Source organism: Phycodurus eques, chromosome 11 (genome assembly GCF_024500275.1).
Source record: "Phycodurus eques isolate BA_2022a chromosome 11, UOR_Pequ_1.1, whole genome shotgun sequence".
NCBI classification, from domain to species: Eukaryota; Metazoa; Chordata; class Actinopteri; order Syngnathiformes; family Syngnathidae; genus Phycodurus; species Phycodurus eques.
This window is the reverse complement of record NC_084535.1, coordinates 13,205,930-13,225,125: the sequence shown is the minus strand read 5'-3', so window position 1 is coordinate 13,225,125 and position 19,196 is coordinate 13,205,930. Positions and strand designations below refer to the sequence as shown.

Genomic DNA, 19,196 nt, shown 5'->3' with positions numbered 1-19,196 from the left:
TGCATAAATCAAATTCTAAACCCATACATACGCAGACAGCACTTTTACAGAAGACCTGGGAGGACAATCAATTGGTGCACATGTTATTGTTACTTTAATACTGGTCTGGCAAGCATATTACTTTATATCCTTTGTGTGTGTGTGTGTGTTTTGATTCATGTAAATGGGAATGATTTGGACAATGTTGTGTATCTATAAAACCTTTCCAAAAAGTTAAAACCCCCCTTTTTTTTTAAAAAAAAGTTTTATGTTCCAACTTTTGGTCGTTGCAATGTCAACATCCTGCATTAGTTAAGCCTTGAAAATGTCAATGTAACAGTGTTTAAGAGAAAAGGTGGATCGAAATTGGCTGTGATAAACATTCAATAAACTCCAGATTTCTCAGGTCCTACAAATAAATTCCTCGGGACAGCTGCTGAGCCTTTGGATGGCCAGAGATAAAATCAACACGTGTTTTACACTTGGATTCAGAAGCAGTCTCATGGTGCTGCATCGAGAGTACAGCAAGACTGCATGACTGATGCATAGTGCAGGAGATAGGCCCCCTGGAGTGAGACCTCCTGAAACACACAGCCAGATTGGCAACAGAGCTCAACCCTGAAACTTATGTCAAATCCAAAGACAAATATCAGAGGGGCATTCCTCCACCATGCCACATATAAATACTGCATTGCCAAACACTGAATAACTGAAAGGCCTGTTTCCACAAATCAGTGCATATTTTCTCAGTTTGGTAGAATATGTTTCCATTATAAACGGTCCCACTTGGGACTCTTTCTTTTGGGGTTGGGCAGTTTGTGTTGCTGACTTTCTGATACCGTAAGCATGCAGCTGCTACTGCTGCGTTTGTTGTTGTTGTTGTTTGTGAATTTAATATTTAGTTGATTATCAAGTGTCATAGTCTGACTAAATGTGTCTTGTTGTAAGTTATGTCATTCATTAATTCAAGTTGGTTAATTGATCCTGTTGACATACTTAGCTACTCACCAAATTTGATCAAAATGTGTTAACAATGATTTGAGTTTCAAAAATGTTGCGATTCCAGGTCCAGTTCCAATTTAACCTTAAACACACCCACACAGTCAATTTTTTTTCAAATCAATTTGCAACTCTGTCTGAGAGTTGATTGATCCTGATCCAAATCCAGATTATAGATTATATTCCAGATCCGAATGGTGTTCACAGGGGAATCAATTCATCGTTGTTTCATCCTGACACGACACAACAAATTTTGTCCAAATCCAGTCACAATTGGTAACAATTGATACAAACAGAAACAGATACATGGCCTCTACCGTTGCTGGGGCTAATAAAGGATTCACAGTGAGCCAATATGTTGTTATAAAACCAAATATGCAGTGCGGTTTCACTTTTAAAGAGGTTATCAAACTATTTATACAAAGGAACCCTGGCAGTGGGACAAGAAGTGAATGTTTAATACCGGGAAGATGCCTCAACTTGCAGTTTATGTAACTTCGTGCTAATGTCCATTCACCCCAACAATAGGAAGTAAATCTTGCTGTGTAGCAGATATTCTGACATTTTGTTCACAGTGGGGTGATGAAAAGCATCCCCCAGTGGTTTGTTTGCTCCCCATGACATAACACACACATTTGTTTGCACATTCTTGAGAAAGGGATATAAATCCATATGTCAATATAGTATTGCATGTTAACATGTATTCTGATAACAGTGCATACTGTATAAATAATGAGCCTGAACTCACTAACAGAGCAACAAGGCAAGAAAATGGAATATTATTCAATGACCAAGTGATTTGAAGCCAAGAGCATACTTGTCACTTAATTAACAAGCAACAAGTGCAGTGAAGGCCTGGCAAAGCGGTGAGTGATTAAACTTTGTTCATTCTGTCTCATTTTTTTGAGTCTGTCTCGCACATGTCTGCAGCTTTCTATTGTCGCCTGTGAGATAAGTCAACACGTGTCCATTCAACTGTCAGCTGATGCTGCTTGTGTATTCATCCTCACCGTTCCACTGGTTTCCATGGCCTCTTCTGAGTTTGAAATCCAAAATTCAGACAACTTCAAAGTGTCCAGAAGAAACATAGTTTTAAATCCTGTATTGCGACTATCATTATACTGGACAGTCTCGTACATTGAAATGAATTACACTTTTATTTTTTTAAACAACACTGCAGCTTTTGATTTTCTGAAACGATTATTCTATTGTCTATTTCCATGTACATTTCAGGTACTGTATGATATGGCTGTGTTTTTACACTGGTAGAATGCTTTAAACAACTTGCTTTGACAGATGCCTGAATTGTAGGTAAATGACTCCACAAGTATAGAAATAATATATATATATATAGACATATATATGTCTAATAATATAGACAACAACATAGAAAACATAGAAATAAATCGTAATACGTAAATAAAAGTTACATACAGTTTAGTAGACCTGGGATGACTTTTCCTCCATTGATTCAAATGAGGATAAGGTCCACATTACTCCACTAGCCGCCATTAGCGATTATTCCACTTGTTTAACGACTAACGGCGGATGCCATGCTAATGTAGCATAATTGGGCCATATATAAGTGTCTGTGCTTTTGATGTAGTGTCGATTTTTACAGTGGGTGCTTCCTTGAGTTGTTTGGCCAGATCCAGGTGTATAGAGGTCACCAATCAGTGTATTTCGATGAGGTCAAGCTCGAATTGACTAGTTACAGCCGATCTCTGCGTGTACACTGCACTCACATTGGCACACATCCGAAATGTATCAGATTTGTATCTACATTTGGAGGAGTCCTGATTCCGATCTGAAGAAATCCAATTCCACGCATTTTTTTGAATGCGTCCGTGATAAAAAAATCTAATTCACGATTCATCCTTAGACTGACAGGAACATGCGTAGAACAACAATGACATTAAAAACCACCATGTCTGTGGCCACGGGATTTGTGTTGTGTGTTCGTGTTTTTTGTCAGCATTGGAAATCTCAATGTGAAGCTAACGCAAGAGCCAAAACTCATTTATATTTGCATCCCAGATCTCTCCATTAGGAATAAAGTCAACACACACATTTTATTAACGTAATTCGCAAGCCCACATGTATACTCTGGAGTGTTTGCTCAGAAGATGAAAGTCAAATGTCTGGAAACAGACTTCACATCTGCATGCTGTTAAACACTCTAATGATACTGGCAGCAACATCCACACACACACGCAGACCTCTTCATATGAAGTGTACAGCAGGCTGTGTCTAGGAAATTGTTTCGAGATTTTCTCAAACAGAGAGTAGCAGTGGTGCCTTACGCGTAGTCGGGGGGTTTGTGTTTGCGTTGCAGCACGGGTGTTTTTTCTTCATCACTCTTGTCTATTTTCTGAGACGGTCGCTCAATGTAACCGAACACTTCACCTTCATGTGAATCGGCTCCAGTTACACGCTTAACTTTAAAATAATTTGGCCTAATGAAGACCCCGAGACAAGACAAACCATGACTGAAAACAAACTTAAGCGTCAAAATGTCTCCTGCTTTTTCTTAACATATATGTTGAAAATAAACAAGTTGTGTTCAAGTTACAGTCCTTAAGGAGTATGCTTTGTGTTGAGAAGAAGGCATATCAGTGTTGCCTGACTGTTACAAAAATGTTTCATTTTACAAGTGAAAAGCGTCACCTATCCATTCATTCTCAACACCGGTTATGGAGCCTGTCCCAGCTGTCTGCAGGCGGAAGGCGGACTACACCCTAAACTGGTCGCCAGTCAGTTGCAGGTCACATTCAGACATGGACAATCAGTCACACTCACATTCACGCCATCGCTGAGTGGGAACTGAACCCACGCTGCCTGCACCGTAGTCAGGCAAATGTACCACTGCGCCATCAACGACAGGAAACGGTGTTATGGGAAAAAACCTACAACTTAAAAATGAAGTAAAACTGCCACGTAAACGCAAAAATCCGAGATCAGCAGTCGCTCTAGCCATATTTTAATCGTGGATATTTGTTAAAAACACTTCTGGCAACTTGACAAGGGCATCATCAGCAAAATGTAAGTTTATGCTTAGAGAATTGTTTATTTGAGTGACGTTATGACTTTTTCTTGTCATGGTAAGAATTTCTTATAAAATTATGGTTTTTATCTTGTATTTATGACTATTCTCATACAATTATGAATTATCTTGTCATTATCTTTTTTTTCTAGATATTTTATGATTTTATGTCATATTAGGACTTCATTGTAATAAAATTATGACTTTTTTCTGACTTCTTGAGAAATTACAACTTGTGTCTTATATTTATGACTATTCTCATACAATTATGCATTTTCTTGTCGACTTTTTGTCTAGATATTTTATAATATTATGTGATATTAGGACTTCATTCTAATACAATTAGGACTTTTTCTTATTATCGCATGATTTTCTTTATATATTAAAACTTGTCTTATATTTATAACTATTCTCATCCAATTATGACTTTGTGCATTGACGTTTTTTTTCCTGATAAATTATGGTTTTATGTGATTATTAAATTATCCTCACTTAACCTACCCCACGTTTTTCTAATGTGGGAGAAAAACCACGGAGGCACGGGGAGAACATGAAAACTCCACACAGGGAAGGCTGGATTTGAACCCGCATCCCCAGGACTGTGAGGCGAATGTCGCGCACACTGGCTAGCCGTAGTTCTTCCGGGTCCATCACACGACTACCCCCGGATGACCACTATTCCTCATATGCGTTCTGGCCAGAGAGAAGACAAAACGTGAACAGCGGGAGGACTTGGGCACTTTTGAGAGAAACACAAAGCTTAAAAAAATAATAATAAATCACAACATCTACAATTAAATTGATGGTCAACGATTTTGATTAAGGACGGAATCGTGAGTAGTCGAATAATCTTGGCAGCCCCACAGCTAATTGTTCGATGCAAATTTGAACTTATTTCTTGGCCTCATCATTGACCCCTTCCACGAGGTTATCAACAAAAGAACCGGAAATACTACATTTGGGCTCACTATGTTACTGTATTTTAATGTTGATCATTATGGTGGTACCTGAAGAGCCAAGTATTTTTGGTAGACAGTACCTGGTGTAAAAGGTGTGAGAACCCTTTGCACTAAGGCAGCTTTGGAGACTCGTCAGAAAAAAGAAAAAAAAACGTCAGTTTGGCGTTTGCGTGCGTATCCACTGCGCGTGATTTACTTGTACTGGAAACAAAGATAGCGGCTACCAAAATAGAACAGCTCCCTTAAAAAATGTTTTTTTAAAAAGGCAAATAATTGCCAGCCTTGGACATAAATCTATTTAAATATGTCCGTTGCTGTTATGTATTTCTTTTGACAATTTGTATTTCACCTTCCTCTCTTAAATGACTTCCACTTTCAATTAACTCCTTTAGTGGCTCAAATTGTGTTTTATTTTGACATCTGCACCGGAATTGCTCTTTTCTCTCTCGCTTGGGAAGGTGGACCGCAGACTGATGCGCAATTTAACGGGGCGCAGCTGCAACTTGGTCCTCCACAAGCCTTCTGGACTTACTCTGAGCAGGATAAGACACGATGGGCGTCAAGTTGCTCGCAGTCGTGGCTGCGCTCACACTGCTGACATATGCGCCACCTTCGCAAGGTTAGAACAAAATTTCGCTCTGTTTGTGATTCATTCATTGTTCAAATGTGTGTGTGCATGTGTGGTGTGATTGTTCCAAGCACTTTTGAAGGCAGTACGGTACTACGCCGTGTTAGAATACAGTTTCAAAACAAAATTCAGGAATATTATTACTTCTCTGAAATCGTTCTAATTGTGCGTAGAATGTGATTGCATTTGTGGAAAATTTGAATTCAAAAGCAGTTAAAAAATTATAGTAGTAATGTTAAACAGCCTTGCATTACTTGATTTAAAACACGTTTGGCTTCCTTTAGTAAAAAAATAAATAAATAAAGTGCAGGTTTTTTTTTTTTTTTTTATGGGTCGTGCGTAAATCACCGGGAGGTTGCGCACGTATGTGTGTGGTTCTTGGCTGTGGAAAGTTCCCTGGCGCTATGCAGATCAACGTGTTTATTTGTTTTTCCACTTTGTTTATGCTTGAATTAGTCCCAAATGAGCATCATAGAAACGACCTCAGCTAGTTTGCATGGCGACATCAGAAAGCTGCACGTTCTTTCTCATGCAAATGTGGGATCAGGTGTAAAACATTATTAGAATGGGGCTTAATCTGCCCACAAGTACTCTCGCCACATGTTTTTTGTTTGGGGTTTTTTTTTTTCGTCTTTTTTGGGCCTCGTTATTGACGGAGTTTCTTCAATGTAAGTTCATTTCTTCAACACTTTGGTTTAGGTTTCCTGAGCAGAGCCCCGTTTATTTTTCGTCATGAATCAACCGTGACCACAGTTTGCACAAGAGATTGGAACTGTATAAGCATGAACGTCCATCATGGATCAACCGCAGTACCAGGAGAGAAAAAAAAATACAGCCTTTCTCTTCCTAAAGTTTTGATATTCCATTTGTGTGCCTCGATGTGAACGCAACTTTATGCCGTTTTATTGCATGCAAAGACTGCATTTGTATAGCTCATCGCAAATATACAGTACGTGTTGAATTGTAATACTATACATCATATTGGATGCATGTTGTTTCAAAAGTCATCTGGGGTAGTTTCCAGCCCCTGAGAGAGGAAATGCAATGTAGAACATTGATTTAGTGACGTCGAACATTTATGGAGCTATATGAATTTGTTGTTTTCCTTCTGGGATCAATTGTATTCATAGTTGTTTGTCTGCTGCAGAACAACGGTCAGTTTTATTTGGTGCAGGTCATCTTTTCAATGAATGTTGATAAAAATGTTTAAAATATCATGTCAATGGATCAAAAGGTTGGTAAAAGTGTAAATGCTTTCTGCTTCAGTTTTCTCACTCACTGAGAATAATTATGACTTTTCTTTGTAAATATCTGACTTTGTTCTAATAATGTGATTTTACTATATTTTTGTCATAAAAGTCATCATTTTGCCTGTTGGAAAAAGTTTTTGCGACATCAGCATGGTCCAAAATGATGATATTGATTTTGCACGTTTGACTTACTGTCAATGGATTGAAAGCACTTGGCCTGCTCTGTTCTTAAATTGAGCATTTGCATGATCCAAAGTCCTGTAATACTGTATATATTGCATTATTTTGGCCATATTTTTTCTGAAATTGGTAAATTATGGTGTCGTTATTAGATTTGATCCTTTTTTTCCTCATTAAATAATTGAATAGGTTTATTGATGTGTTGTTAAAAAATAACATAAATTCAACATTTTGTATTGTTTTATCAACCAATCGGTTAAACAATTCCATTATGTTAATTATATATATCAGTCATACCGTTTTAAAAAGAGAATGAATTATTTTGTGGTTAAAATAAACTATAATTTATTAACTGGTACATTCGTCTTGTTTTGGTGCAAGCAAGGTGGCTTCAGTTGCCACCCAGTGACAGTGTGCATGAGAGAGTCTGTCTCTACATGTGCCCTGTGAGTGACTGGCGACCAGTCCGAGGTGTAGTCTGCCCTTTGCCTGAAATTAGCTAGAATAAGCTACAGCTCCTCGTGACCCTGAGTAGGATAAGCGCTGCAGCTAATGGAGAGATGGATGCAAAAGTAACTATTTTACATACACACTATTTTTCTCATGCCTCATCTACGTATGGGCTGGCCCATCTGCCTGAAGCGCAAGAGTTTGTCCACCCTTGATTTAGAGGTTGATGAAAATGTCATTAACCAACTTGTCTGCTATAGGTAGAACAACACACTATAGTAGTTCTACTGATAGTATATTGGTCCAGAGGGACAATTTATTTTCTTTAACTGTAATTCAATTACTCTATGTGTTGGAATGCGTGAAAAAAATCCAACAACTGTCCGGTGGGATACATTGTGGTTATCTACCGCCGGCCAGTTGAAGTCGGTCTTATATATTTAGTCAACATTGTATCCAATTCATGGGAAAGCCATGCTACAGTATTGTTGTCACAGTGTGGTCCACTGTTTATTTGTTTCATTGTGACGTCTGTGTGAATATATTTCATCAGATATTCATACTTATTCCTTTCTTTGCCCCACAGCCAAGCCCATCAGTCTGTTGGAGAGATGCTACTGTCGTTCAACAGTCAACAGCCTCCCTCGAGGATACATACGAGAGCTCCGCTTCATCCATACGCCCAACTGCCCCTTCCAAGTCATGTGAGTGCATTTAGTTTTTGGGTTTTTTTTTAATTTCCTACGGGGATCCGTATTAGAGTTTTTATACCCCGCTCTTAAAAAGTTTTAATAGGGTTCCTCCTTGTCGGACATTTCTCACCATCAATCTCAGGGAGGTGACAGACAGGAGAAAAGAGTTGGGCATGCATGTGTGCGGACACGCCCCTCTGTGACTGGCGCTCCCACACATGGGCAGACCGAGCCCACCGAAGCGTGCGGAAGGAAGTGTCAGTCAGTTGGAACGTGGGCGCACCACTTCTGGTTTGCTAATGTGTTCCCAATAAAGGGTACCTTTGTAAATATACAGCACATTTAATAGGGTGTTATTACAATATGAATCATGCGCAGATAAACATGGGTTAACAGTACAATTATATGTGATGGACAGGAGGAACCAGTTAACAAGAAAAATATACCTAACAGACACAAAAGAAGAAAAACCATGAAATTTAGACAAGCAGAAGGATGACTGCGATTAAGTCCTCCCCAGCCATGTTGCGGTTCATCTTTCATGCCAATGCATCGCGCAACCAGACCACAAAAAAAATTTAAAATAAATCAGCACACTGACAGAATAATGGGATTACAACAGAGAGAACTGTAAAACATAAACACAATGAACGCAAGCATTCAGGAGCTTCTGTCGGCCACAGCTCACACCCAGACACTCACATGCAGACTCGGCGACATCACACAGCACCCCATCAGGCCTGCCTCTTAAGGGCACATATCTAACAAACAGACACTATAATGTGTGCATTATTTTCTATATATATTATGTTGGCTATTAGTTTTATGTTGAAGTGGCGTTCAAAGGTGTATTGCTGCCCGGGGCACACAACGGTGGTGATGCCCCTCGCTGAAATCTACTCATCAATGAGGGGGTGGATGGGTGCAGACGGGAACATTTTACCGTTGTCGACAGACGAACGGTATTCTTGGCTAAAAAAAAAATCAAATAAATATATACATATATATATACCGGTATATCATGGCTGTAATGCTTTATTAGTAATAGAGCAAAAGGTTTAGCATGATAAAAAAAAAGACTGACTTTAGTAGAGTGCCCTACCCGTTGCATTTGCTCATTTGTTCTGCATTTCGAAAAATAATATTTACAGCGAAAGACAAAATAATGCATGTGCTTGATGAAGGCTGTCCTAAACTAACACAGTGGTGCTAAATTCATTTTCTTTGATACCAGTGTGTCACTCTTTCATCTCACACTGAGGTCTGTTTTCTTTTCTCGTAAATAGTGCCAAGCTGAAGACAAACAAGGAGGTGTGTGTGAACCCCGAAATCCGATGGCTGCAGCAGTACCTGAAGAACGCCATCAACAAGTAAGTTCGTCTAAATACGTGCTGTCAGCTCATGTCAAACTTCTACGTCTGGCTCTTTCTCCCAATTCGCTTCCCTTCACTATTGAGATTCTAAGTAAGCAGGATTGGGATGCAGAAGAAGAAATGCGCATACTAATCTGCTGAATGGACCGTTGTGAGAGTAAAGGCCGCGTTATACTCCCGCGGTCGCGCGGCCGACAACGCCCGCATTGCTTCATGTGACCGATGAATTGGCCCGCGCGGCCACTCTGCGTCGCTTGACGCGCGCACAGCAAAAATTACGCCACGGAGATTATCTCTCTTGATTGGTCCATTTTAGTCACATGCTGTGATGACATACTCAGCGTGCCCCTTGGTTCTACATACCATCTACGCCGCCCCCTTCTTGATCGAGTTTGCAGCATAATTAAACGTATCATCTGGTCATCTAGGTCCATTTGTTCTACCTGAAACGGCCAAAAAATTGCAGAGGAAACTCCACCCAATACCAGCCGTAGCGACACCCCCGACTTGGAGGTGAACTGCAGTACATTTTCAAAACTGCGCGCGTGGGTTGCGCTCGAGTATAAAGGCAAACTGCGCGCGGGACAGCCACAGTGACGTCAGCGCGGTCGCCGTCCGCGCGAGTATAAAGAAGCCTTAACACCGCTTAATGGTTCTGTTTAGTGATGAACATGGGGTCAAAATATGCTAGTATATGACTAGTGTCACACACAAACTGAATTAAAAAAAATTATATCATCATCATTGTTATCATCATCATAATAATACATTTTATTTACAGGGTGAAAAGGAGATACACAGCATTTTAAATTAGTTTTTTGATTTGATCACTTTTTCATTTGGTGAAAGTGAAAGTTCTGCAGGGTGTGTGACCATTTTTAAGCCTGATTTCATATACTTGGTGATTTTTTTCATTAATAAAAATTTGGCAGGCTTTTTAAGAACACTTTTCGTGATGATTTGATTGGCTGAGTCGTGTCATGTGGGAGGAGTTTAATGCACACAATGTTCTATGTATTTCCTGTCTGCACACATTTCCACTGCAGTAACCATGGTGTTTATTCAAACCGGGCCACAATTGGGGGGGGGAAATGGTGTTGACCTTGCGTACATCGCAAAGGTTGCTATGATATCAATGCAAAAAATTACTAATATGAATCTATTACAAAAATGATATACAATCCTGACCCCCATCCATCCATGCAATGATATAGTACATCACTCCTATTAGTGGCGGGGAGAGTCAAAGGCTACCTTGCTGTGTTGACAGGTGATGACCTTCTGGGTCCTCATGCACCCTGAGCCCCCACTGACAGATGGGCAAGACAGGCGCAGTCATATTGTCTGTCTCAAAAGCCGCTTGAACGGTTCAGGCTTGTGTGTGTCGCCGACGAGGTGTGACCGCTCGTCCGCATAACAACACAGCTCATGTAAACGGTGCTCGTTTGCAGTGGATTTAATGTTTCCAACTACGGTGCCGGGGGAGGTATAGCCGCTCCGTTGCAGTAGTAAAACGTGCACAATGGATTGCAATGCTGCGCTTAAACCAGACAATGATTTCCTTTATACATCACTTTCAATAAGAATAACGTTTGAAAATGTATGATGTCATTAACCTCGTTACTGTTTATATGCTGTTTTTGTATCACTGTAAAACTAATTCAGAACTACAAGTGCAAGATAATGAAATGTACATTGATGACAAGCGAGGACATTGCCTTGAAAAGTCGGCGTTATGACTGAAAGTAATATGACAAAATACAAAATGTAGCAAACTTAATAGTCACTAATGGTTGCCACTGCGGACAAATAATATGGAAATTGCGACTGTTTTTTTTTGGAGAAAGGCCACTTTTCTCTCGAGCAATAATCCATGTATTATATCTTTATGGCATATCGAGTGTCTTTTAAAGTAAAAAAAATAAAATACAATCATGTAGTGCCCCGAATATAAATTTTTTGAAAAATCTGTATAAAACCAAGTCACGGTTAATATACTGTATATCTAGTGTAGACAAACTTTGTCTAAGCTCTATTTTAGTATGAATGTGTGTGTCTTAATTTACCTATATGATTACATTTAGTGATAATTTGTCAAAAACTGCTTCATCTATTAAAACACATTACATGAATGTTATAAAATAATAATGTTCCTAATGTAATGTATAAATACATTCATTGCTTTTGCTTTTATGACAATGATTTTAATCTCATCTCTCTTTTGTCTTCCAGGATGAAAAAGTCCAAGCAGGTTAACTAAAGTATCTACTAAGATCCTTCTAAGCCATCATTGAGGATATGGACCATTATCACATATATATACTGTTTATATAAATACAGTATATACTGTATATGTTGCATAGTCATCAAAATGCTATGTTGTAGAGCACTTACTGTATCATGGCTCCCCTGCTGCAGTCTCTTGCATAGAATCAACGCATTATCATCACCACCACCATCGTCGCTTAGATCATAGATTCTATTTGTGAAAAGTGCAATTATATCTGCGTTTGGTCTCCTAACAATAATGTATATGCTTGTTTTGTACTTCATCAGAAAAGGGTTTTTGGGCCCCAAAACATAACGATAGGCGGTTCACCACAATGTAGTCCATATTTCAAGTTAATTGGCGCCTAGGAATTTCTGTTGGTACCCCACAGACTGAGTATAATATACTGGGTTCTAGTAAAAGTCCCAATTATGATGTTTTTGTAATGGAATTAAGGACTCGAGCATTTCCTGAGGAATACTGCGGTTTTGATAATGTGACCCCCAACATGTATGCTTTAGTTTTCTCACTCATCGAGAATAAGAGGTTTTACAGGTTTAATGGAGTAAAAAAAGTCTGCTATCACAAAGTTGTGTCTACTACAAACATGAAAAAATGAAGACCCTCAGTGATCTCATTTGTCACCCAAAAATTATAAACTTGATTTGGCTGGATGATAATGTAAACGTGGCAGTGATCGCAACAATTTGTACAGCAATTAGGTCTGACATAAATCACACCAGTAGTTATAAAAACAGTTGGGAGATAAAGTCATACATTCAACTGTCATGCAGATAAAAATGCACTTTATATCTGAGCTACTTTTTTTTTTTTTTTTTTCTTCAACACTAAAACTCTCTTTTTCCATGTTCATATCCTGTTATCTGTGTTCATTTTCATCAATGAATGTTTTGCTCACATGTAACTTTTTCAAATCTGGGAAATGCCAGCTCGTCGATTATATCTCCACGTCGTATGTAAGATTAATGTGATATAAATGTTTTATTTTTGTACTCTTTAATGCATTTAAATGAATGGACTACTTTAACAACTGAGCCGTCCGGTCAACATTTTATTGTGAAAAATGTATTCAGTTATTCAGTAAAATTAAATCAAATAAACAGCGTGGCTCAGTTTGGAATTTTTCATCGTAAGCTTTAAACACAACACATCCATACACACTGTACAGATGACCTGCAGGCTATCATACAATTATACTTGACAGCTGTAAATGCAATGCAAGAGTGTACTGTACTCAAAGAACACTGAGGGCAATGTAAAGCCTTTCATGTAGAAAATGTGTTTAGATTGCCTGCTTGTTCACAAAGAATTAACTGAACAAGCAGCCGTTAGGAACACATTGGAGCTAAAAGGGATGAACTTTTCACTTTCCTTTGGTGGCTTGATGTGTGGCGGAGCGCGGCAGTAGCATGAGTGGCCTACTGAGTGAAACATGGGGGGTGGCTAAAAGACTCAGAAGTGGCTGTCTGTGAGCCATTTGGAAATTTCCCGATGAACTTTGATATGCATAAGAAGACACGGCAGACTGTCTTTTGCTGAGATATACACTGACTGAACTCAATCACTACGTGAGCAAATGATGTCAAATTGTGCTGAATGCAGATAATGCAGCGGGGTAGCAAGCACTATAGGGTATCCTACATTAATGCGAAGATGAGCTTTTCACACGCGAGACAGGTTGTCATCACTAACTTTATTTCAGAGTGCACCATTCCTTAAGGTTTCATATTTCGATTAAATTACTATTTTGTAATTCTGCCTCTTACTTCATAACCTCCATAATCTGTACACGTATGCACTACTGGATTTATGCCTTATCGCATACCGTGGTCGAACACAATCCATATTGATCGACCTCTTATTTCTCCATTGAAAGTAATAAAAGATCCGTTCCAGGGTCAAACTGTGGGGCCTATCCCAGCTGACTTTGGGCGAGAGGTGGGCTACACCCTAGACTGGTCGCAAGCCAGTCACAGAGTACATAAAGACGAACACGCTATTCACACTCACCTTCACACCTGGACAATTTAGAGTCTGTCCTCAAAATTGTTTTTATAACTTAGTAAACTTGCTTTTTTTAAATTGTAATATTTTTACCTAAAAGTCTAGCATAATGTTGGTTGATGTAATGGCCGCCGGGGTCCATTACAATCCAAAGTGAAGTTGTTGAGGCAGCTAATGGGGATCTCAATAAAGAATAAAAGGGATCATGTATGCTGATGTCTGGTGTGATGTCATACATGACGGCGGTTCATACTAGCGCCTATCAGGTATAATTTTTCCAAAATATTTGGTCAAATTCTAAATTGTAAAACCTTGGTGCTCAGCTTTAAATGTTCCACGGTATGATATTTTCAACTGAATGATTCAGCTGAGATACCATTGCTAAATATATATATTTTAGCCTCATATTTCAAATGTCCCTCAATGTTTATTTCTCTTTGCACCAAAATTCTTGCCAATGCTTATCGTTCTTGCCCCAGACAGACAAACAAATCCCCTCTAACGCAAAACATTTGTAAGAGATTTTAACTCACTGGAATCACTCATAGGTTAAATTATAAAGGTTGTGTTGTGCTAAATTGCCCGTAGGTGTAAATGTGAGTGCGAATGGTTGTTTGTTTGTATGTGCCCTGCGATTGGCTGGCAACCAGTTCAGGGTGTACCCCGCCTCCTGCCCGATGACAGCTGGGATAGGCTCCCGCACACCCGCGACCCTAGTGAGGAGAAGCGGCTCAGAAAATGGATGGATGGAGGGTTGTGTTGGGGTATGGGTAAAACAGATTAAAAGCTTCAACGACATAATTTATTGGCACATTTCTCAAGTAATGAAAAAAGAGATGTCAGCGAATATCATGATAGCACTTCCATTACATAAGGTATTGCCTAAGTGACTAGGCATTTGCTAAATAAACAACCAAAAAACAAACAAGATATATCCGAATGTTCTAATAAAGTAGCAACACGCAGCATACCGTGCACTGCTATGACTCTTCTTCTCGTTCCGCATCTACTTAGAGCATTTGAGGTCAACATATCTCTTTATAGAGCCCCAAATGATAGATTAAAAGTCATCCTGATTTTGACAAATAAGCCTATCTTGAACAGCCTTAAAGATAAACTGATTTTTCAAGTCATATTGTGCCCAGCGAGATGCAAGAACGACGACTGCCAATACCTCGACTGGTTTACAAACCTGATCAAATATAGCACATTTGTGGCTGAAAACTTAACTTTTTTTTTTAACAGGGGCACTCTGTGACGCTCGTGTTGCTCGAAAAATGTCCAGTTATTAGGCTTGCATTATAGTTCTTGACCTTTTGTATGAGTTCTTACTGAATTATCGGCAGAACAGATCGACAGCTCTCCCTCCCTACACAGAGAAGAAAAGATTGAACCCTACCACCCACCCCCCGCTCGACAATTATAGTTTAAAGAACAAGGTCAGCTACTGCATGGCAGACGCTTGGCTGCCACGTGGAATTGATATAGGCCTTTTCCACTTCCTAAATTCTCTGGCACCCAAAGAATGCGAACTGTAAAAAAGAACAAATACAATAAATGTTAAAATAATGCCACATCAAGTATTAACATCGATTGAATAGCAACTCAACTGCTTGAAGGCCATTCTATGAATCTACCCACAAGCCATTTCTAATACTTTGTATATGAATGGCTAACAAAGTTGTTAGTATATTTATTTGCACAGAATTGATTGAATGTCTAGCATTTGACTGGTGACCAATCCAAAGTCAGCTGGGATAGCCTCTAGGTCGCCTGTGACCCTAATGAGGACAAGTGCTATAGAAAAAGGATGGATAGATGCAATCGCATTCCTGCTCACAGGATAATGCCGTCCTTCCCTAGTCCAGCACGACCAAGACACATTTTCTTTTCACTTTTTTACCGATTTTACATACTAAGACTTGTAAAGTGCATGTGTGTGTGTCTTTGAATATGTACCACCAGTGTCTGTTCTGTCTCAACCAGAACTGCCCACCCTCAATTTCCCCTTTCTGCAACTGTGGTTATTTACTCCCATTCCCCATCCCAACTCCCCTTATCGAAGACCATGCTGCAGCCTTGGGCCATGCTGTGTACTAACACAACCTCCCCAAGAGGAACATTAGTTAAAACCGCGCTATTCTCATATCAGATGACCCGTAGCGCATTTTACCCAGTGCTGCATACTCTTTGCTCTTAAAACAAAAAAAAAACTCATTTCAAGTAATGACTTTCAAATGACCTGTTGATTGCGGCGGGTGTGCCTGTTTTTAATTACTTTAACACTGACTCTAACCCGCAGGGTCATTAATCATAATTATGAGAATATTAGTCAGCCAAACGTGTTTGTTGCTGCGACGGATGTTGAAAGTGACCAACACGTGGTGAGTAATAACAGCAGCATGTGTGTGTCTGTTTGGAAACGAATGGGAGGCTAATAGAGGGGCCTGGATGGGCGTTTGAAATCGCCCTCCTGCAGTCTCGCTACCTTTCATGTGCTAATATTGTCAAGGTTATGAGTCCCAACATCATCCATCTTCACACAGAATTTGAATGAGGGGAAAAAACACATATGCAGCATGAACATACGGCTGTCCTTACGCACAATACCGCCACCATGGTGCAAATTCTTTCCATGTGATTGGGTTTGCAAATCGAGAAGAAGCAGCAAACTATGCACTTTAGGTACGGATGACACACAAAGGAGTCACACACCCTAGCAGCCGTGGGGTGCCTTCATCCGCGGGGCCCACAGGAGTGCAGAAATCACACACTGTGCTCCCCCCAATTGCCATTCCTTCCCAGATTATCAACCACATCCCAATTGGCTGACATATCTGGGGTATCTCCATCGATTGTAAACTGAATGTCTTCTCATGTGCAATGCAGAGTGTCATGTGACACCCATGACCAATGTGTCTGTCCTCAAGTAGAAAGAAACAGCGAGGCCATTATGTAAGGGATGGCACTGATAGATCGTACTGGCTTCATCCTCGAGGGACACAATGTGCATGAGAGGGACCCCTCTGTTTGGCTGTGGTGTGACTCAATGCCTGAGCATGTTGTTAGACTGTCTGATGGGTTACGTCATCCAACTCCAACAAATTCAACATTTTCGAGGAACAAAGTGATTAATTTGATTAGATTTTTAAAAATTATTATTATGATTTGTTTTGCCCAAAATACTTTAGCAAAGAATTCTCCATTTGAGACACGGATGCACAATAGTGATGGACCATGGTACCAACACCTACAGTAAAAAATGAAACTGGAAGAAAATTGCTTTTAGTCTTGTTTTCTGAGCTCTCTTCACAATCTTGATTTTGGAGAGCGTCTGTGGGAAAGTTTGTCCATTCATCACTGATGACACCTCATCATTTTTGTTGGACCTAAACAAAACCTTAGCTATCTCTGTTGTAGTTCATCCCAAACGTATCTTCATGGATCCAAGTAACCACCAAGAAAGCAACCAATTAATCCCACACTAAAGGGTCCAACCAGCCAAATCATGTACCAACAAACCTACAAAGCATCCATCCATCAATCCATCCATTCAACCAACCACCAAGTGACTCATTAACCAACCAACCTTTACCAACAAACCACTAAGCATCAACCCAACTGATCCTATATTACAGAAAATACACAGCAGTGAGGTCTTAAGATGTATTTAAATGTCCTGAGTACTGACTGATAGTTCTCCACTTCCAGCTCTGCACTGAGCTGAGATTTTATGAAACTGGATCTGTTTTTTTCTCTGGGAAGGTTTGAGTGGTTTGCCATGCATCAAGCTGGAAGTCATTGTAGTGTTTATGAGGAATTGTCTTGATTTCATACCAGATTGTTAAATGAAAATTAGATGTAGATTAGAATAAATGATGGTGACTAAAGTTTAGTGTGGCTAATCTACCACATGAATCATATTTTTCAAAGGCTAACGAGCATATGAACCAGGTTTGTCAGTGATGCCAATGTGAGTCACTGTTTACTTGGACAAATCATCACGGTGAGCCTACATCTCGTCTAGCATCAGAACCCGGTCAGACCTGTTTTTAACACCAGCCTTCTTATCATGATTACATGTTTCCATCTACACGCAGTTTATGCAAAGTAATTGGGCATAACTGTGGCATGAAATTGTTGTTAGTGAAAAAAGGGTTGATCATAAGAGACATGACATTGATTATGTCTAAAGGAGGAGCTGGAAGGGAGTTTGGAGCCCTTTGAAAACAAAATGGTCGTGGTGCATTAATACGCGTGGGTATTAATGTCTGATGTCATGAGAGATAAGATTATGATGTATCGCTATTTTGTCCAACTAACAGTCACCACCTAAGTTAGGCTGTTTACCAGAGTACTCTGAATAACTGCCGGATCCACTTTTTTTTCAAATTCAGGTAATAGCAACAAACAACTATAAAAAGAAAATACATTTTCAGCTATTTAGTAGATGCAACAATGTCAAACTGGCGAACTGATCCGATTATTTCACCTGATCATGTCAATCATAACTTCCCTATCAATAAATAGATTTTTTTTTTAACAACACATACATATGCCAGACACATCCACAATATTGTTTGAATAGCAAACTAGGGGTTGACAACATTGTGGCCCAAGACACACTCACAGGGAATAACTCCAAAAACAACACTATACGGATTACTGTATCATGAAACTAATGGGCGTTACACAGCCAGGCTGTACGGCTCAAATAAGTTATGTGCAGCTACAGTTGAGAGTCTCATTAATTCAAGCATTGCAACATTACTGCATGTGTCAGCTAACACATTAGGTTGGAGATGAACCTTGTGTGGTTCAGAGGATGCAGAAAAGCATTTTCCTTTCTTTGGCCTCTCTGTGCAGAGTCCCTAGTCATGAGGCTTGGTTTCAAGGAAACGTAATTGGCCGAAAGAATTATACTCCCTTCTAAAAGGTGCAATTTTTCCAATATTCATAATGTAGTACATCTGTCCGCATTTCCATGACTGCATTGAATGCAAATATCCAAACAGAAATGGCCCAAAACACGGTACATGCCTATCCGAGTTGGGAGCTTTTGCATTATGTCCCAGTAGGTGATATTATACAGTGTACTACAGTGAAACTTTGGTTCACGAACGCCTTCAGTTTCACAACAAGATTTTTGAACAAATCTTGCTTCAGTTTACGGGCACTTACAACATCCACTTGGAATGCTTTGTTGCGCTTTCTCTCGCACGGTGTAAACATTGCTCACTCCGTGCATCACATATTTCAAATACAACTTTCCTATTGTTTTTTTGCTTTAAATTAACCCAAAGCATGTCTCCCAAGAAAGTGAAAAGTGCAACTGATAGTGCTATTGGA

At 39.5% G+C, this 19,196-nt stretch overlaps 1 protein-coding gene across 1 annotated transcript; it reads left to right on the top strand.

The window, feature by feature from the left end:
• The first annotated feature begins 5,480 nt into the window (after nt 1-5,480).
• cxcl12a (chemokine (C-X-C motif) ligand 12a (stromal cell-derived factor 1)) lies at nt 5,481-12,950 on the top strand. The gene is made up of 4 exons (XM_061690035.1): nt 5,481-5,599; nt 8,075-8,192; nt 9,467-9,550; nt 11,786-12,950. The coding sequence occupies exons 1-4, from the start codon at nt 5,533-5,535 to the stop codon at nt 11,811-11,813; spliced, it is 297 nt and encodes a 98-aa protein (XP_061546019.1). The 5' UTR covers nt 5,481-5,532; the 3' UTR covers nt 11,814-12,950.
• The last annotated feature ends 6,246 nt before the right edge of the window (nt 12,951-19,196 follow it).